The sequence below is a fragment of the Fusarium flagelliforme genome, assembly GCF_020744385.1.
Source record: "Fusarium flagelliforme strain FIESC 12 MPI-CAGE-AA-0113 chromosome Unknown B0J16scaffold_1, whole genome shotgun sequence".
NCBI lineage: Eukaryota > Fungi > Ascomycota > Sordariomycetes > Hypocreales > Nectriaceae > Fusarium > Fusarium flagelliforme.
Window position 1 is genome coordinate 156670 of NW_025763503.1, and position 19260 is coordinate 175929.

The window sequence follows — 19260 nt, forward strand, 5'->3', positions numbered from 1 at the left end:
TAATAAAGCGGAGGTCTAGGCTTTGTGCCAGCCTGATCCCGATCAATTACAGTGTGATTGTGTTTCACAAGCTAAGCCTACGCACAGCCCAGTTGGTCTTTCAACGTTCCCAATTTGCTAAGCCTTGTTTATGCGGTGGTACGGCGCGTACAAATCTGCGTGAGTATGCAGTCATCCAATATACCCCCACAAGCACGTGCCAGACGCCATGCTGTTCTCAATCTCACCTACATGTGCAACCACATCAAGTGTGGCACATTATCAGTAATTTTTAGTAAGAGAATGGTGAAGGAGAAATCAGGCTGTGGAAACCCCATGTCTGCAATCGGCCGTGGTCAATTGGTGTAGCAGGTTAGACTTATATCGTTGGGAGAATTCGCCCAAGACAAGGCATCTACATCCGACAAACACTTTACTTCCAGTCTCAGACGTAGCTTTAATTGAGACGGAGATCAGAAGCAATGACGTCGAAGATTGAATCGTCGCAAGGCGCCGTGCCCTCGGCTGAAGAAAAGTTGTTCAATGGCATCCGAGCACCCAGAATCCCGACAATTCGACCACAGGATCTTGGATTCCAAGTCTATCACGATCCCCAAGATGTCGATGAGATAACCCTTGAGTAAACACCATTGTTTCCCATGGCTATTCGTTGAAATTAACTTCTGGTTTATTGTAATCGCAGTCCATGGCATCGGTGTTGATCCCACAGCCACCTGGACACACCCCAAAACCAACAAGAATTGGCTTCGTGATGGGACTATGCTTCCGCAAGAGCTACCTTCAGCGCGCATAATGGCCTTCGCATACAACTCTGTGTGGTATGGCGACGATGCTGTGAAGCAATCACTTGAGGGTGTGGCCAACAGCCTGCTGTTGCAATTGGGGGAGCAAAGAGCGGTGCGTGTTACTCTGATGATTATATTTTGGCTTCTAATCAATCACTCCAAACGTAGAACTGTCGAGATCGTCCCATAATCTTCATTGGGCATTGCTTTGGAGGCCTTGTCATGCAGATGGTTCGTCGGCTCTGCTTCTCCCAAACACGCGCAGACTTATTAATAATGATGGTACAGGCATATACAAAGGCGTTCACTCACAAAGAAGACTACCCTTACATTCATGAATCTGTCATCGGGATGGTCTTCTTGGGAACGCCACACCACGGACTACGCGAAAGCTCGGGCTTGTCTACTCAGAGCAAGGTTTATCAAGCTATTCTCGCCTCAAAGCTTTCTATCCAGGACAACGCGCTAAGGACCATGGCCCACGACAACGACCTACTAAGAAACTCGGTAGACGGGTTTACCAGAATGATAAGCACGGTAAAACCTAGTCCTAGAATCTTCTGCTTTTATGAAAGCAAAGCTACCAGACTAGATGCAATTGCGGGGCAGAAAACAGCTCCAGTGGGTACACAATCTATCGCATGGTATATCAACACAGAACTGACATTGATGGTAAAGGAGTTCGTGGTTAATCAGACATCTGGCACGCTGAACGGTCATCAGAGCCAGGAGCTATCACTCGATCATTTCAGCATGAATAAATTCGAGGACTCTCAGGATAGCCACTACAGAAATGTCAAGCGCGAGATAATTCGGATTGTCAACGAACATGCGCATAGTGATGGAGGAGAGCTAAGTAAGTGTTCGTTTGAGCAGTAATAGGACTATCTGCTGATACAACCAATTTCTAGCAAAGAGTCCTTCGCCTACACATCATCACAACATACCTAGGTTGGGCGCCCCTATAGCAATTGAGGCCAACTTTGCACCTCGTGATGGTATCATACCAAGAATTGACGGGCTTTTCAAGAAAAAGCCATATGTCGCATTATATGGGTCATCAGGAAACGGGTACGTCCGCTTGCATCGAGAAGGACTACAGAGCTGACAGTTTATGGTCAAGAAAAACTCATGTTGCTGTACAATACGCTCATGAATACAAGCGAACTAATCCTGGACATAACGTTTATTGGATTGGGGCGAGTAGTACCGAAGAACTGCAATCTTCATATGTCCGGATCGCGGAACAGCTTCATATCCATGAGGATGGCCGAAGCAGCGAAAGGCTTATTGAGCTGGTTATACAGCGGCTCAAGAGAGAGCCCTCGTTGATGGTATTCGATGGCATAAACAACGGCTCCCCACTGAGAGGCATCGACTTCACTTCAACTAAGCCTTTGGTAGACCTTTTGCCAAAAACAAGTCAAGTGAGCGTCTTGATCACAACAAGATCAAAGGCAGTAGCCCGGCAATTAGTAGGTAATAGAGATAAGTATGCCGTAGAGGTAGGCCCGGTCAGCCAAGAAGATGCCTCAATGATCCTACTCGGAAAAGTGACAAGAGATCCTTCGCGGAAGAGGTTTGTGGAGCAGATATCCAACATACTCAATGGCTGCGCCGGTTCTCTCACCCTTGTTTACTTCTACTTGAAATATGCTGGGAAAGAGTCAAGTCGCAAAGACTACATGGAAAGGCTTTCCGCAAAGCCAGTGGAAAAGCCAGCTGTTCTCAGGGCCTGGGAACTATTATACGAACTCATCAACCACATGCACAAAGAGACGGTGGACACTATGCTCATCATGTCCTGTTTGAGTGTGCAATGCATTCCTTCTGAGGTTTTCAACAGAAAGGTTGTTCAAAATTACATGCCTGTCCTCGAAGGATTTGGGTTTGTAGAGACATCTGCCGACCGGCAACTTTTCGCCATGACGGCGATTGTGCGTCAACAGGCAGAAGAGTTCCTCAACCACAACCTTCAGCAAAGAGAAGAAATCCAGGACCGTGCTGTCCAGAGTATCTTGGAAGCCTTCAATGTTGATGCTAGTGAAGCTTTGCTTCCTTGCGCACTGGCTGCTCTTGGTCTGCAGCACCTCTCCCCACAGCATGGGCGAAGGTCACAAACAGACTTACTTTTCAGCATTGCGCGATATTACAGAAGCCGAGAGAATCTTCATAAGGCGTTGGAATACTATCAACAATGCCTTAGGAACCGGGAGGCGGATATGGAATTACCAAACAAGGCGATACTAGTCGATTTGACGAGACAAGCAATCACCGAGGTCCAAACTCTCTTGGGGAGAGCTAACAGCTCGATGGAACTGGTAACAAGTGATCGGGGCGCTTCATATGCAGCGACAAGAGATCAGTTTGTTGTCCCCATGTCAAGTTCGTCTGGCCAAAGCCGCGAAGGCGACCCTGGCGGTTACAATGACTACATTGAAAGTGTCCAACGGGCACTCAAGCAAGCCTCCAAAGGCAACCACAAACGCGCAGAAAAACTGTACCTCGATGTCATCCAAGCCCTACAGACCCGGATCAAGTCTGGGAAGGTAGACATCGAACTGACGCGGTTCCATCTCAAGGTCTTGAGCTGCTTGTCGGCTACCTATTGTGCTCAAGGACGATTTACAGAAGCTTTGAACATTTTGAAAACGGTGGTCCCTGAGCAGGAAGCCATTGTCGGAAAAAGCGACCCAGAAACACTTTTGACCCGCAATGACTACGCTCTGCTTCTACAAGAAACTGATCTGGATGCCGCAGACCAAGAGCTCCGAATGCTCCACAACGACCAAGTTCGTCTCTTGGGCGCTGATAGCCCTGAGGCTCTCCGCACGGAGTCTAACCTTGCTTTGAACTCGAGCTTACGAGGTAACGTCAAAGAGTCAGAGTATCTGTATAGAGATGTGTTGCAGAGGCAGAAGAGCAAGCTTGGAGAAGAAGACAATGATGTTCTAGCGACCGAGAAGATGCTCAGTGAATTATTGGGGGGCAGAATTGGAAACCGCAACTAGATGAGGTTGGATCAAGAGCGGTTATGACTACCCTATCCTAGTCATTCCTTTACCTTTTCCTCTATTTTCTGGGTCTAACATTCCTAGTTTAACTAGTGTTTGATTTACTTTACTGTTGACTTGATGGTTATTTTACTTCATTTGCTCGAGAATCTGCAGAAACAGTGAAGCGACGTCACACTTTTTTTTGTCTTACTCTTGACAGCTACAACCTGTAGAGACTACGCCAGTACTAACGTGGCCCTGTCTTGGGGATTGACTTTTGTTCTGCACCAGTTCATTGGACCAGATATTGGCATTTGACTCGATAATCCACCTGGTAATTAATTTTGCAAACGGTACTAAATTAGCCCAGAGTGGATGTACTAAGAACTGATTAAGTAAAATACACAAAGAATTTCTTGTTGTTAACGATTAGAGAAAAGGAATAGAAAAATAACGTTGCAATATAACGAGGTCATTATTAACGCTATTGTTCAAGATGGAAAAGGATAAACAGTGTAACAACCAATCAACTATGAGTCGTCATGTGAAACAGTTCTGACGAATAGCTGGTCAATTGAGAATATATTCATCATAGACACGAGCCTGCAGTGACAAGGTGCACATATTGACGTCATGATGTCACCTACAACAAATATATAAAAAAGGAAGGAGAGGCAAAACGACAGTCCTCAACTTCTCCCTATCAATATCATTACCATTACTTATATATCACACATATTCAAAATGCTTACTGGAAACACCTTTGACCCCAACAACGACATCCCCGACCTCAGCGGAAAGGTCTATGTCGTAACAGGCGGCAGCGCAGGAATCGGCTACGGCATCTCAGCCCACATCCTCCAACACAACCCCCAAAAGCTCTACCTCCTCGGCAAAAAACAACACCACCTCGACGAAGCAGCCGAAGGCCTCAAGAAATTCGGCGATGTCTCACGCGTCGAATTCGTACAAGTCGAGTTTGAAGATCTTCACCAAACGGATCAAGTCGCCAAGAAGTTAGCGTCCGAGTTAACGAGGCTTGATGCGCTCGTCCTCAACGCCGGATTGGGCGTGGGTCCATATGGCGAGACGAAGGATGGGATTGATAGTCATATGCAGGTCAATGTTTTTGCGCAGCATCATTTGGCTATGACGCTTTTGCCGAAGCTTGTCGCCACGCCTGATAGCAGACTTTGTCTCCAATCCTCAGACATGCACCGCGCAGCACCAAGTTCTATCAAATTCGCCAACCTGGAAGAAATCAACACAGATATCGGTCCAGCCTACCTCTACAACCGTGCCAAACTCGCACAAATCCATCTTGTCCGCGCGCTCCATCGTCGCAAGCAACGAGGCGAGCTTGGCATGAAGCCCGGCCAAGCACCATGGATCAATGCAACGCATCCCGGTGGTGTAAAGACAGATCAGCAGGAGCAGGCTATTGATGCATATGGGACTTTGGGAAAGGTTGGTGTTGCGCTGGTGAGGCCTTTTATGAAAGATCCGGTTGATCAGGGCTGTCGGCCGATTTTATTCGCGGCGACGAGTGACGCAATCAGAGAGGAGGGGATTGATGGGTGTTATATTGTTCCGGATAGAAAGGTTACTGAACCTACTTCACAGGCGCTTGATGAGGAGTTGGGAGAGCAGTGTTGGAGACTTACGGAGATGATTCTCAAGGAGAAGCTTGGGTCTGCTGCGCAGTAGAATCCACATGACAATAGCATTTCGATTGAATTAGTGATAAGAAACCCTATTATTAACCTTATTTGTTATTGCAAACCAGTAAGTATATTGGCAGCTAATAGAGAATTAGAGTTCAGCCATCGGATGCTTTCGGCAATCTGTCTCACATGCAACCATCAGCATGGATTTATCTACCATGTTTCGCGACGATACCCCTCACTTTGCCTTTCAAATATTTTGGGACAATCTATCGCGCGCGCAATGTCAGATAAACAGGGTCAGAATACGGCGGCCTCTGGCCGTGATGCGTCTTCAAGGTGGCCATGGAGGTCTCTGGGCCTTATCGCCGCCACACTCGCCCTCGCCCTCGCTGCCTTGAACTCCACTTCGGCCTCATTATGCCACCAAGCACCCGCCGAAAGATCCCAGGATCAATCCACTATCAACATGCTGGAGAGTCTTGGCTCAGATACCTTCCAACAAAAAAGCATCCAGCGCCTCGCAGGCGCGATTCAAATCCCAACAATAGCATACGACGACATGGGCCCAGTTGACCAAGATCCTCGCTGGAATATCTTCGATGACTTCGCAGGATACCTCGAGACAACCTTCCCCAGCGTGCACGAGAAACTCAACTTGGAGAAAGTTAACACTCACGGTCTTTTGTACACATGGACTGGAAGTGACCCAACCTTAAAGCCAACAGTTTTGATGGCGCATCAGGATGTTGTGCCTGTTCCCGAGAGTACTACCTCCCAGTGGAAGCATGCGCCTTTCAGTGGCGAATTCGACGGCTCGGCTATCTGGGGTAGAGGTGCGTTGGATTGCAAAAACACACTGATCGGATCTCTAGAGGCAGTGGAAGCTCTTCTAGATGCAGGATTCGAGCCAAAACGGACCATAATTCTCTCCTTTGGCTTCGATGAAGAAATCTCAGGCCACCACGGAGCTGCATTCCTCGCATCCTTCCTCCTCGACCGTTATGGAGAAAACGGTATCGCGCTCATTATTGATGAAGGAGCGCCTATTCTACCTCTCTGGGGTACACACTTCGCTGTTCCAGGTGTGTCAGAAAAAGGCTACGCCGACGTCGAAATTATTGTTCGCAGCAAAGGCGGTCACAGTTCTATGCCTCCGGTACATACCAGTGCCGGTATAGCGGCTGAGCTGGTCACCTTGATTGAGAAAGACCCGTATCAGCCTCAACTTCATGAGGATAATCCACTGTTGGACTTTTTATGGTGTGGTGCCGAGCATGCTCCTGGCTTTATGATGGGGTTGAAGTATCTGCTACCTAAACGAGGCAGCACTGGTATCTTCGAGAGTGCCAAGCGCATGTTGTTTCCCAGGCTGGTATCGAAGGTGAATCGCATGGCCGGGTATCTTATCTCAACTACCCAAGCAGTCGATGTGATACACGGCGGTGTGAAAGTCAACGCACTACCCGAGCGAACAGCCGTGTTGATAAACCATCGCATCAACATCGGCGATAAATCCGCCCTCATTCGTCAAAAACTCACCAGAATCACCAGCGAGGTAGCAAAACGGCATAATCTCACCCTTCACGCCTTTGACAACTCAACAGAACAAGAATCCTCCATCACCATTCGGTTCATGGGCAGCGTTCTCGAGCCCGCACCGATCTCCCCAACATACGCTACCGGAGAAAACCCATGGTCAGTACTCGCAAGCACGACGCGCTCTCTATACGGAAAGCAAGTCGTTATGGCTCCTGGTATCATGCCTGCGAATACAGATACCAAGTATTACTGGAATTTGAGTCGCCACATTTTTCGATACTCGCCTGGTTGGGATCCAGAGACATTATCGATTGAAGGGATACATACTGTTAACGAGAGGGTTAGTGCTCTCGCACATGTTAAGACTGTACAGTGGTATGCGAGCTTTGTGAAAAATGTGGATGAGACGAGATTTGAATGAGGGACTACTGATGGATATCATAGTTTAAAGGTTAGCTTGTTCAAAAATTTCGAATAAACCGTTAACACTGACTTCTGCGCGAGTTTTCATAAGGCGTGCCTGAATTGGAACCATGAGCTCCCATCTACTTCAAGGTCCAGACATTTCTTCACTCGTATGTCGCTGGGCCATTGAATGATTTGAACTGTTATCTCATAAATGAAAGACAAAACACCTTGGTTATGAAATTGCTATATGTCAATCTATTCCTATACCCAGGTATCGCAATGTATCTCGTAATCCGTAACTCATCAATCTTGGTTGTTTACTCAAGGGTCATAAAAGGTGCAAAGCATATCGACAACAATCTGGGATCGCGATTGTGATATTTTCTGTGTATACTTTGAAGGACAGGGTCCTAGAAAATACTTAAAGTATAGTGTAAAGAGGTTAAAGAAGGTAAAGAAGGTAAAGAAGGTAAAGAAGGTAAAGAAGGTAAAGAAGGTAAAGAAGGTAAAGAAGGTAAAGAAGGTAAAGAAGGTAAAGAAGGTAAAGAAGGTAAAGAAGGTAAAGAAGGTAAAGGAGCAATGTGGCTAGATCTGGTCCAAGAGCCCCTTGCAACAGGGCTCAGCAGATACAGTTGCCGCTGGCAATCCCAGAAGAAAGGCCTCCAGACGACCAACTGGTGCCTGGTACATGCGGTCGTGGACTTGCTCATGGCTACTCGCTGTCTCGGACCCAGGTAGAGGAGCAAGTCTGCCCGGTTCGTTGGGCTCCTCAACAGGGTCGCTGTCCCGGCTATTCCTGCGTGATCGTAGCGACCGGTTGGCGCCACGTCTCGCCCAGTAAGGTTGGCCCTCGATGGGGGCCTTGAGGGTGTAGCCTGGTACGACATTTTCCTCCGTGGACTCACGAACACGAGCGCCGATGTGTATCTGTATCTCCGGGAGCGTGTGCGCTGCACAGCCACTGATACGAGTACTCTCGCTACCATCAGAGCCTCCCTCGAGAGCACCGCGACTTCGCCATGGCTTGCGCACTTTCTTTCCCATGAATGCTAGAACGGGGGCGCTTGTGCGTGTAATGCGACCATTTGCCCAGGGATAACGGGCCAGGTTGGGGCGGTTGTTTGTAAAGTATCGCTTGAGTTTCTCGCCATCGAATTCGATCTTTGAATGCGAGTGAAGTTGTTGAATCATCCATGCAAGAGCAGCATGGACACAGCTTTCTTCGCCGACATCTACCCAACCTAAGTCACCATGGTTGCCGAGGAAGAAGACTTGGTGGACATTATCCCCACTCATGTACGTTGGACTGAAAGGTTCTCTTGTCTCATGTAGTGAAAGCGCGTGAAAGGAATACTTGACGTCTGTGAATACCCCGCTGTCAGCAAATAATTGCAGTGGTAGCGCAACAATGGATGGAAGATTTCTGTGCTTACTCTTTGGGACTGTAGAGACACTGTCCTCCTTTCTCGTTCCCCGACGAAAGAAAGCCAGCGGTCTGGCGAGACCGAAAAGGGGGAGGCCCAAGGACCCAACTGTATCAAAACAACACTGGGCTTCTATTTCAACATCGGTCCAGCCTATGAACTATTAATATCGAAGTTTGTTGGGCATGAATACCATCAATACGTACGTTTATAGCTGAATAATTTTTGAGCCTTAGGCCGTTTCAAAATGGGATTATTTTTGCACTCTTTGTACAAGAGGTGGAAAAATTCGTTATCTCCATATTCGGGTAGACCGATAAGACTGATGATGAGTGCCAGGTATCGAGCAGCCCATGCCCCTACAAATGGGTTGTTAGCCGGTCTGTCTCTCAAGAAATGAACGGGTTTGTGTTAACAAATAAGGTATCAATAGGTCTGAGACGAACCTCGAGAATATCCGCACAAGATAATTTTATCACCAGAGGAATAGGTTGTAGATATGCTCTCTTGACAAGAGGTTAGCAGGAGAACCACAACGGTATGTTGAGCAACTCACTATATGCGTTCATGACATTGCGCATTGTTCCCCAACCGCAAACCCCTATAACAGTCAGCTAAGGAACATACGGGGCGACAGAGAATACGAACCTCCCCAAAACAGATCGTACCAACTGTCGTCAGAACCCACGCCACTAAAGTTAATCGGGATAACGTTGTGGGCCTTGGAGATCAAGGTGGGTAGGACCGAGACAACGGTTTCGCGGGAACGGGCGAAACCACCGGCCAGGGTGCCTGATGCAAGTTAGATACTGGGCCCAGAAGATGAGAAAGAAGCTAGCTACCATCGAACGATACCCATAGAATTCTCCTGCTATGGGCGGCATGAGCGGAAGTCATATTTGCGGGTTTGAGTTTGTTGTGGCTAGAGACAACTGGCAGATGATTGGCGGCTTCTAGCCCTATTCAGGCAGTAGTGGGAAAACAAGGGTCGATGGGTGTGGCGAAAGATGAAGCGGGTTCAAAGAAAGACTAGCTGAAGAGAGTATAGAAAAAGGAGTAACAATTGATTATATCAAAGAATAGTTATGAAGAATGATAAGGAGGGTGATGATGGAATATTTGGTTGACGGAGGGAAGGCCAAGATTTTATAGCCAAACACGAAAATTCTAACTCTACCAGAGAGGCAGAAGGTTGGGAATAAAGGCAACTGCAATACGTCCTAAAGGTCTGGTTAATACAAGTCGCCTTGTTGAGGTGTTGACTGGTGGTGACGACCACCATGACGGTGGCGGTAATTCGGGGTGAAAGAAAACAAGGATGATGATCGCATACAAATTGTGTGTTAGGACCGGCAGTGTTTTCTTTCCTCTCAGACAGGTCAAAGTTGGTTAGCCTGGCGCCTGGTACCTGACAGCCCATGTGGCAGGAACAAAGCGGGGTAACGGTCTGTAGGCACTGAAGATTCTAGGCGCAAAGGTGTAGACCGGACTCGTTTCCGTAACTGGCTTAGACGATCTTCAGCCTAGGCCACCCCAGCAGATGCCGAACTGATAAGAAGTTCCAACGGAGAAGAAACCGAGTCGCACGATCTATTCGAGAAGCAAGGCAGAAGGTGCGTCACAACAAAATTGACACAAGAAGCGTACGTAACAGAAAGGCTTAGGGCCGATCTGTTGGAGGTGTATTGGCTTTAGTCTGTCAGCATCTGCCCTTCTGGTGTAGTACCAGAGCTCTGGGTGTCGGTTTTTATGTTACCCACCTGGCCGGCAAGCTTTCCAATGGCTCTTGTTGACAAGACACTGCACAACAGAAAGTACCTGCTGGGAGTGCTTCCTGCTCATGTATCTATGCTCTAGTACAGTACCTATTAGTCGTATCATTGCAAGAGGCCCTGCATGTCAGGATTGACAATATGATACTTCTGTTAAGTCTGGGGTAGGACCCTTTCTCTCGCGTTGCTAAGACATAAGGCATCTGACTTATTTTAGATATCGAGAAATCTTCTAGAATGCTGTCAGGCTTCTAATCACGTACATAACCCTCACTGTACATACGCTAGACTACACACCACTACTTCGTAGTGCATTACCTTTGCTTAACCGAATTGAAAATGCAGCCTGTGCCTACGAGAAAGAATTTTACAGAGAAGACGTTGTGTTCCCACAAATTTTACGTCGGGTTCTGCACAACTCCCCTGAATGTACCCAGGACTGAAACGCTCTGCGTGATCAATTTCGGGGGACATTACGGGTCGAGCTCTTTTTGAGTTTTTGGAAAGTCAAGGTTTTCAAGGCGCACAGTTGCAAGGCTGAATTCTTAACAACTATCCACTGTGAAGAAATTTCTACGACACCCATACCTAGAGTCCTGGGGTTAGGTTAGTCTACGCCCCATCTGAAAATCAATGTAATTTCGCCAATAGGCTTCTGTCGCCTTGTGATTTTCCGGACCACCTGCCTGTAACAAACTCAACAAATTCGGTACTCTTGGCTAAAGGTCTTGGTTGACACTTCTCCAACTGGCCACGGAGCGGAGTCACGAGACCGGCCAAGGGACCCGCCTGGCTTTGCATCCCCTCCACGGGATCGGTGCCGCGGATACCGAAAGTCGGAATGAAAACCCCGGGGTCGATCTCTGGGCCTTGCACAGATAACATTTCCTCCTTATCAGTTAATCTTTAGCTTCAGGTACCCGGAAGCGTAGGACTGGGGAGAGCTGCATTAAGCAAGGGGGTGATTGCAACGACTTTTTCCACTTTGTAACCCTGTATCGCTTCTTTATCTCCATCCAATGCGTCTTCGATGCCTTGGAGCGCTGTCTATTCGAGGTACCTGAACCACGTGTGAAGAGACTGACTCATGTTACTGCCGACGCCCAGCACTCTTTCAATCTCCATGGTGGTTGCATAAACAGCAGCTCAGCGGTCCCAATACTAGTTGTATGTTTTGGCCTCTTGGCAAGCAAACCTTTTGCCTGATACGGATGCAAATTTAGGCACAGAGGAGATTTTGGCTTTCCATCAGGTGACGTCATGACATTTTTGACTAACAAACAAGTCACAGAAAGTGGTTACCAGGGGACATTTACAAAAAACAAGACATAGATCATAAGGTCTCATACATGCACACGATTTCCAGACACCCAGGGTGCTTAAACCTCTTCGCTAGACAGACTTAGTGCGTAGTGTCAGTGTGCATTCTTGACATTCTTCGAAAGTGGAGAAGACATGTTTAAAGTCATCATAGGATGGGGAGACGGCGTTTGAACTGGAGGGCCGAATTGAGGGGTTCGAGTTCTTATCTTATCGTTTATCTTATCCATACTACAGTACCAGGTGGGTCAGCCCCAGGAAGCACACTGTACAGTGGTTTATCTTATCTCATTATCTTATCACGCTAATCTTATCTTGTTAGTGTATCCGACTCCTAGCCGAGAATAAACTAGCTACCCTGCAGGTCAATCTTCTTGCTTTTCTAATTATCATGAGAATTATTCTAGATTTTCAATACAAAGATTGTTAATATTGTGCTCCGCCTTCAAGACTTTACAGGAAGCTATGAATAACTCCAAGATACTACCTATATGAATCGCTTCGGAAGATCGATCAGATATAAGCCAAGGAAAATCACGCCTCGACAGCGTCAGAATTCCACACAGGTGTATTATGACCTTTTTTAATTCAACAATCATTTCTCCTCGCAGGACTCCGCCGATGATCGAGCCCCAAGGTTGTGTAAATGTACAAAGGAAAATTAACAATAATGTCCAACGCCCCAAGCACTATTGCTGGCAAGTAAGTGTACAAACAAAGATACAGGATTCGTAAAGTCTACCCTCTGGTGTCCTCATATGTGACATTCCACGTCACTTCCTTATTGATGATCATCTCTTGACTTCCCCCACGAGAGACTTCCTCCTCCTCAGTAATATCATCCAAACTACTCCTATCACTCCCTCGCGTCACTGTTGTCAAGTGCGATATTATATCCGGTCTCCATCGATACGGTCGCCCATTACTTGATACCGTCCCCGCAGGCGAAGGAGAATTAGGCGTAGAACCACCAAACGTTTGCAGCGCTATCGATTCGGGCGTGCTTACAGCGGACGTATCAACTCCGAAGTTCATGCCAATGTTGAACCGGAAGGATTTCATAAAGTTCTTGAGATTTGGCATTGTTGCAGAGATGAGAGACCAAGCCACCATGATTTGCTGGATCATCAGGGCTTTTGTAATTCGGAATTGGGGCTCGTCGGTTGATGGAAAGTCTAATGCTCGGACGTGCACGGCCGACATGGCGATGAGCGGGAGACGGAATGAAAATGCGACGATGACTTGCCATCTTCGATTACAGGCAAGATTGACGGATCCGACAAGTTGGAAGATTAGTGCGAGGGTGAGTATTTCGGAGGTTATGTCGAGGACTGCGATGGCTATCCAGCGTTCTTTCTACAACCTAATTAGCTTCGAGGTTTGCGATTGGGAATAGGTGCTGTACCTGATGAGAGCATGGGTTACTCGCGTCGAGCAAACCATTGACATCGCAGTCAACGAGGAAAGATATACAAGAGCCGATGCCCCAAAGCACTGTGAAAACCAAGAGGGCCGTGCAGAATATTTCACTTTTACCGGGTTTGCTGGCGATGATGCGACGGATGAGCGCGAGGACTGAACATTTGGCTAGTGTCAATGTTGTAATGAAGAAGATGGTCGCTGCGACGGTACACTGCAGATCGTGTGGTTAGACACGTCAAAGAACTGTCCAATGAACCTTACCCGTGAACTTATCGCCCATTGCTGAGGTGTCGTAATAGAGTTCTTCTTGCCGAGACCATGACTCAATCCCACAAATATCGCTATTGATTGAGCAATATGTAAGAGCTATCGCCACTCAGTCAATTTCCTCTGGTGTAGAGGAGAGGCACTTACCGTCGCCACACCATAAAGAGCATCGTCCAAGCCAAACATGTGTCGCTTAATGAAAGCTCTGGCCCCAGCCACATGCAAAGCGTAGATCAGCGACAAAACAGTAACGATCCATAATTTTCCCGCATGATCATCCGGTGTAACAGGGGAGAGTCCGTTTGAGACATTCATAGCAGAGCATCAGAGGGGAAAACACTCGAAAGGGAGGAACTTTGCATTGTTTGAGGAAGGGATTGTTTTTCTTAAGATTCTGTCAAGGAGCTTATTGACGTCTAATTGCAGCGCAACTCAAATTGCATGGTCCTTGGTTGGTTAATAGAGAATTTATTGTTGGTGATATGATATAAAGTCGTACGGAAACAACAAGGGCTGGAGTCGTCAGCGGGGGTGTTTGACCACACCCTAATTTCGGCCCCACTACCTTCTCGCCCCGAGTATCGACAAGGATGTAATTGTTCTGCGGCACAGGAAGTACGATCCGAATTCTTGAGATGTAGAAGCTGAATCTCATGTCTGAGGAAAGTGCAGCAAACATGGCCGAATCTGTACCTCAATAGATCGTTAGCGGGCGGGGCGGAAAAAGCGCCACAGACCAGATTTGGGTGTCAATAAGATCTGTCCACTACGTTATGAGTGGCAGAAGATGTCTAGGACTGTTGGTTCTATTGATGCATGAAACGATGCAGGAATTCGGAGGAGGGAATATCACCCCATTCTGTTGGTGGTAGTGAAACAAGGGAGCTATCTCCGTCGACAGGTAGGGACGGGACCTTATTGTCATAATTCAGATCCAAGAAAATGATCTGATATAAACTGGCGACAATGGATTAAGTTGGCACTAAACGATGATCAATAAGGATAAACTGCCCGAGTACCGGGACGGCACGATTGGTTCCCGTTGGTCTAGGCTCAAGGGGGTTTGGCTGTTGGTTGATATCCCTGTTCAGTACAACATGAGACAGGGTAACACATGCATGCCTTGAACCAACAGGGCAATCGGAAGAACAGAAGAATTATCTTGTGCCGCCCTCCTGCGTTGCCTACCTGCCGATCTTGAATCCTTTTTATCCTTCAATCTTCTCTGTTTTTCGTTCTTCTTGTCTGTTCACATCCTTTCAGTTTGAATCGTGTTGGCACTTCGATAACCGCCATTATGTCGAGCAACGACGACAAAAGATCCGTGGACGTACATGATACGCCTCAACTCAGCGACAGCGACAATGTTGATGAGAAGAAAGGCACTGCGGCCGATAGGCTGGACATGTACCGTATGGGCAAGACCCAAGATTTGACGGTTCGTGCAATCATGCGAATGCTATACCAGAGCTAACGTGGAATGACAGAGAAACTTTCGCTTCTTGTCCATCTTTGGCTTCTCCATGATTCTCATGGCATCATGGGAATATTCTCTCAGGTACGTCCTCGTTTTACAAATATTAGCCAATTGCTAATTATCCAGTGTGTCAACGCTCGGTCTCGTCAACGGCGGTACAGCCGGTCTAATTTGGATGTTCTTCATCTGCTGGATCGGCTTCATCTTCGTCAACATTTCAATGGCCGAGATGGCCTCCATGTAAGCTCAAACTACCCCTCAATTACTTCGTAACTAACAAGAGTCTCCAGGGCCCCTACGATCGGAGGTCAATACCACTGGGTATCTGAATTCGCACCACCAGGATACCAGAAACCCATCAGTTACCTCATGGGCTGGATGTGTGTTCTCGGCTGGCAAGGAGCCTGTGCTGGATCCTCTTTCATCGGCGGTACACAGATTCAGGGTCTGATTGTTATGAACAATCCAAGCTACGAACCCAAGGGATGGCACGGTACTCTTCTTACAATCGCCATTGCCGCACTCTCAGTCCTCTTCAATACTTTCCTCGCCAGAAAGCTACCTCTGGTTGAAGCTTGTATTCTGGTTGTGCACGTCTTTGCATTCTTCGGTGTCCTTGTCACGCTGTGGGTTCTCTCACCCCATGCTGATGCCAAGGATGTTTTCACACAGTTCAGCGACGGTGGAGGTTGGGGCAGTCTTGGAGGTTCCGCCCTCGTTGGTATTCTCGCTGGTATCCTTCCTCTTCTCGGCGCAGATGCCGCAGTCCACATGTCGGAAGAAGTCCGCGACGCGGGACGCACCATTCCCCGCACCATGATCCTGACCACTGTCTTCAACGGTCTCTTTGGCTGGATCATGGTGATCACATACTGTTTCTGCATCGGTGATCTGGAGCAGGTCATTTCCTCACCAACCGGCCAGCCTTTCATGCAAGTCTTTCTCAACTCTACAAAGTCAGCTAGCAGCGCTACCGCTATGTCGTTCTGGATTGTTGCCATGACTGTCTTTTCGAACTTGACCATGGTCGCTACGGCCTCGCGACAGCTTTACGCTTTTGCGAGAGACCATGCTGTTCCGTTTGATACGTGGTTCTCCAAGGTTCCAACAGGATGGGACGTCCCTGTCAACGCCATCATCACAACGTTTGTCGTCTCAGGTGTACTAGCGCTCATCAACATTGGATCTCCCGTCGCGATGAACACAATCACCTCTCTAGGTACAACTGGACTTCTCTCTAGCTGCATCGTCTCAATTGGTTGTATGATCTGGCGACGATGCACGAAGCGCGAGCTTCTTCCGGCCAAACTCGACCTCGGTCGATGGGGTTTACCCATCAACATTGCTTCCGAGGCCTTTCTCATCGTTATCTTCGTGCTGGCTTTCATGCCTGGTAATCCCAACCCTACACCTGCTGAGATGAACTGGAGTAGTGTCATGTACTTGGGCTTGATCTTGTTTACTGTAGTTTACTACTTTTTGCATGGAAGACATCGATATGAGGGACCTGTGGCTTATGTCCGCAAGCTTGAGCAGTAGGAAGGAAAGAAATGAAAGTTCGGCGAACCGGGAAGCCGGAGAAAAGGTAATTTAGTTCAGAATATGTCGCAGAAAAGAGTTAGTTTAAAATATCAGCGGCCACCACTGGTGTGCTTAGTACATATGATGTGTCAGTCACCGCTTACGCTTATATTTCGCATCGCCGACTAACGGTTTGGCTTGCACCAACACTCCGGTGACTGTGCCATCATGAGCCCTCATTGGCCGTGAAATAACTGTTGGTTGGGTACTCATCAAGGATGTAATGGGTGGAGTGATCCTGCAAAGTCAGGGCGTGAAACACTTCCTGGTCTGCAGACAACACGCCATACGACCGAGCACACTCTTTAGCGAGACTCAGAGCCGGACCAATTGAGCCCCGGCCCTGAGGGTAAAACATTTAAGGACCCTTGATCTGCACCTCTACCAACATGACATCCTGCCCATCTTGGTCACACAGTCCATCATGTCTGGAATTACGTTGCGTGATGCACACTACTCAGAGCTTCCCGAGGTTGCTCGAGTCATGTCCAGAGCATTCTGGAAAGATGAGCTCTTTGGTGACTTGATCCATCCTCATCGTGAACAGTACCCAGAAGACGTCGATCTTTATTGGCTTCGTCGCGCACGAGTTGTCTTCTGGGATTATCGTTGGCGATTGATAGTTGCCGTTTCCAACGACCAAAGTGGCAAGGAGTCTATCGTCGGTATCGCTCAATGGGAGAGACTAGGTGATGGAGGAAAGAAACTCGAATGCGCAACTTTGGATCCTCGTAAGTCCCTCCCATTCTTCGTTTACTAAGCTAACTCTCTAGGTAACCTCCTCAAACCCCTTTCCTCCCTCGCCATGACCCTTCACGCACGTCTCTATCCCAACCGCGCAGCCGACCCAGCCCAAGAAGACGCCGTCGAGCGCGCATACCCGTGCTTCGACAGTATCTGGAGCGGCAAGCGCGCTGAGTCATGGTACCTAGCTGCGTTGGCTATACGCCCAGACTTCCACGGGAAAGGAGTAGGAAGAAAACTGGCACAGTGGGGAATCGAGAAGGCGCAGGAGGAGAAGATTTGTGCTTCATTGGCGGCTGTTGAAGGGACCGAGGAGTTTTATATCAAGTGTGGGTTTAAGGAACAGTTTGGGAGTGCGAAGAGTGGGGAGGGGAATCCTTTGGCTGATGTACCTGGGGCGCTCATGTTTTGGTATTGGCCAAGGACTTAAGTGGTAGAGCCTTGCTGAACAGTGTGGAGGATAGGGAAATGTTGAAAGGCTGGATCAAAGGTGGTAGACTATCATGTTGGGTGTCATGACAAACCCAAACATCATTGGTATCTAACATTAAGTCTATACATAGACATGAGCTATTGTTATATGAACGCCTCTTTCGATGCTTTCTTACTTAAGAAGCCTAACAAGACTGAAAGGTACCATCTGCCCGGAATCTCCTTGACGCATGGGTGGGTACATCCATACTGGTGTCGACCATACCAGAAAGACAGCAACCCACATATACCCCAACACTCGGCGGAAGGGTCCTGGTATAGCAAGTCCTCCAGCCATTGCCTGCACAGCATCTTCCACCATGATTCCGAATGCCTGCAAAAGAAAAAACTTCTCGCATGACCATGTATCATCAGCACCCAACGAGAAGACAGACACCATGGGGTGGTGCATCAGACCAGACAGAAGGAATGCTAGAGTGAGGCGGGTATATCTCGACAGCAAGCCTCTGCGGCGAAGCCCAGGGATTTTGTCCGGGATAAAGTCTCCCCAGCCGGTAAGTTGTCTGCGGTAGAGCTGATGCCAAAAGGTACTACGAGTCTCATTAGCATAGGCACGACAATGGCAAAAGTGTTCTACTCACCCCCAGAAGCCACGAATGGTATAACAAGCGCTGATCGGTCCGTTCAAGGATGGCCATTCGTCAGGTTGACTCAGTCCAAGTGCGAGAGAAACGATGGCTGCGCAGGCATTGTTGAAGCGATTGCAGACGAATGACAATACCCAATATCCGAAGGTGCCGCCGAAGCGAAAGCCGATATCCTCGCCTGATAGGTTTGACAGGTTGAAGAGAGTCTCTTTTTCTCTGGATATCAAGTGTCCTTCCGGAAGTGGTGCGTTCATCGCAAAGTCTAAGATAAGATAGAGACCAAGAAGCTCGATGATCTTGGATCTCAATAACTGAGCTCGAGTTGACGTCTGTCGTCTTTTCATGGATATCTCACCACGGACACCCACTCGTCGTAGGTTAAAGTACAATTTCACTCCTCGCCAGAGCAGCGTAATATTGCTGACACGACGACCCTCTGACCTTTTGAAGAGGTCCTCGGCGTCGAACCGGGAGAGGAGAAGCTTCTCGGCACCGCTGACCCAGAACCCCCAGCACATATTACAGGCGGCGCACTTCTGAGTGGTAGTCATCGATGTATCGAGAATGGCAAGATGGAAGACGTAATTGAGGCAGCACAGGCTGGCAATTGAGCTGAGTCGGAGCAGGATGGCATTTCGACGGGTGAATACGACAGTAGTCGAGAAGATAAACAGGTATAGGCAGATTATTCCCCATATACGAAGTCCTGGTGCTGCTAGAAAAGCTTCCATGCTGTGGATTTGTATTTGTAAAGTTGAAGGTATTTTTATTATTTCTCA

The 19260-nt window shown here is 48.0% G+C and overlaps 8 protein-coding genes across 8 annotated transcripts; 5 read left to right on the forward strand and 3 right to left on the reverse strand.

Moving 5' to 3' along the window:
• Nucleotides 1–792: 792 nt before the first annotated feature.
• Nucleotides 793–3796, forward strand: B0J16DRAFT_408118 (putative kinesin; the record flags this gene model as incomplete). Its single annotated transcript, XM_046133001.1, has 5 exons — nt 793–897; nt 954–1016; nt 1074–1641; nt 1697–1856; nt 1909–3796. 5 exons carry the CDS (start codon nt 793–795, stop codon nt 3794–3796), a joined length of 2784 nt encoding a protein of 927 aa, XP_045988011.1.
• A 729-nt stretch (nt 3797–4525) lies between these two features.
• On the forward strand, nt 4526–5488 carry B0J16DRAFT_312741 (uncharacterized protein; the record flags this gene model as incomplete). The annotated part of the gene is made up of 1 exon (XM_046125067.1): nt 4526–5488. One exon carries the CDS (start codon nt 4526–4528, stop codon nt 5486–5488), a length of 963 nt encoding a protein of 320 aa, XP_045988012.1.
• A 226-nt stretch (nt 5489–5714) lies between these two features.
• B0J16DRAFT_325891 (uncharacterized protein) lies at nt 5715–7491 on the forward strand. Its single transcript, XM_046125927.1, has one exon. It carries the CDS (start codon nt 5729–5731, stop codon nt 7406–7408), a length of 1680 nt encoding a protein of 559 aa, XP_045988013.1. The 5' UTR covers nt 5715–5728; the 3' UTR covers nt 7409–7491.
• A 489-nt stretch (nt 7492–7980) lies between these two features.
• On the reverse strand, nt 7981–9716 carry B0J16DRAFT_408120 (uncharacterized protein; the record flags this gene model as incomplete). Its single annotated transcript, XM_046133002.1, has 7 exons — nt 7981–8756; nt 8829–8972; nt 9026–9178; nt 9266–9325; nt 9376–9420; nt 9468–9611; nt 9662–9716. 7 exons carry the CDS (start codon nt 9714–9716, stop codon nt 7981–7983), a joined length of 1377 nt encoding a protein of 458 aa, XP_045988014.1.
• Nucleotides 9717–12607: 2891 nt separating this feature from the next.
• On the reverse strand, nt 12608–13915 carry B0J16DRAFT_390286 (uncharacterized protein; the record flags this gene model as incomplete). Its single annotated transcript, XM_046131862.1, has 3 exons — nt 12608–13267; nt 13317–13544; nt 13748–13915. The coding sequence occupies 3 exons, from the start codon at nt 13913–13915 to the stop codon at nt 12650–12652; spliced, it is 1014 nt and encodes a 337-aa protein (XP_045988015.1). The 3' UTR covers nt 12608–12649.
• Nucleotides 13916–14897: 982 nt separating this feature from the next.
• B0J16DRAFT_376853 (amino acid/polyamine transporter I) lies at nt 14898–16616 on the forward strand (the record flags this gene model as incomplete). Its single annotated transcript, XM_046130797.1, has 4 exons — nt 14898–15038; nt 15088–15158; nt 15204–15317; nt 15368–16616. 4 exons carry the CDS (start codon nt 14898–14900, stop codon nt 16614–16616), a joined length of 1575 nt encoding a protein of 524 aa, XP_045988016.1.
• A 453-nt stretch (nt 16617–17069) lies between these two features.
• Nucleotides 17070–17935, forward strand: B0J16DRAFT_365733 (acyl-CoA N-acyltransferase). The gene is made up of 2 exons (XM_046130046.1): nt 17070–17389; nt 17432–17935. Exons 1-2 carry the CDS (start codon nt 17083–17085, stop codon nt 17830–17832), a joined length of 708 nt encoding a protein of 235 aa, XP_045988017.1. The 5' UTR covers nt 17070–17082; the 3' UTR covers nt 17833–17935.
• B0J16DRAFT_398 (membrane bound O-acyl transferase family-domain-containing protein) lies at nt 17794–19240 on the reverse strand. Its single transcript, XM_046132354.1, has 2 exons — nt 18476–19240; nt 17794–18424 (listed from the first exon to the last, which is right to left on the reverse strand). Exons 1-2 carry the CDS (start codon nt 19210–19212, stop codon nt 18007–18009), a joined length of 1155 nt encoding a protein of 384 aa, XP_045988018.1. The 5' UTR covers nt 19213–19240; the 3' UTR covers nt 17794–18006.
• Between the last annotated feature and the right edge of the window lie 20 nt (nt 19241–19260).

Coding starts and splice junctions, on each gene's coding strand:
- B0J16DRAFT_325891 (XM_046125927.1), top strand. CDS start 5,729: ATGTCAGATAAACAGGGTCAGAATACGGCGGCCTCTGGCCGTGATGCG.
- B0J16DRAFT_398 (XM_046132354.1), bottom strand. CDS start 19,212: ATGGAAGCTTTTCTAGCAGCACCAGGACTTCGTATATGGGGAATAATC. Junction 18,425..18,475: donor ACCATTCGTGGCTTCTGGGG/GTGAGTAGAACA, acceptor TGAGACTCGTAG/TACCTTTTGGCATCAGCTCT.
- B0J16DRAFT_365733 (XM_046130046.1), top strand. CDS start 17,083: ATGTCTGGAATTACGTTGCGTGATGCACACTACTCAGAGCTTCCCGAG. Junction 17,390..17,431: donor ATGCGCAACTTTGGATCCTC/GTAAGTCCCTCC, acceptor CTAACTCTCTAG/GTAACCTCCTCAAACCCCTT.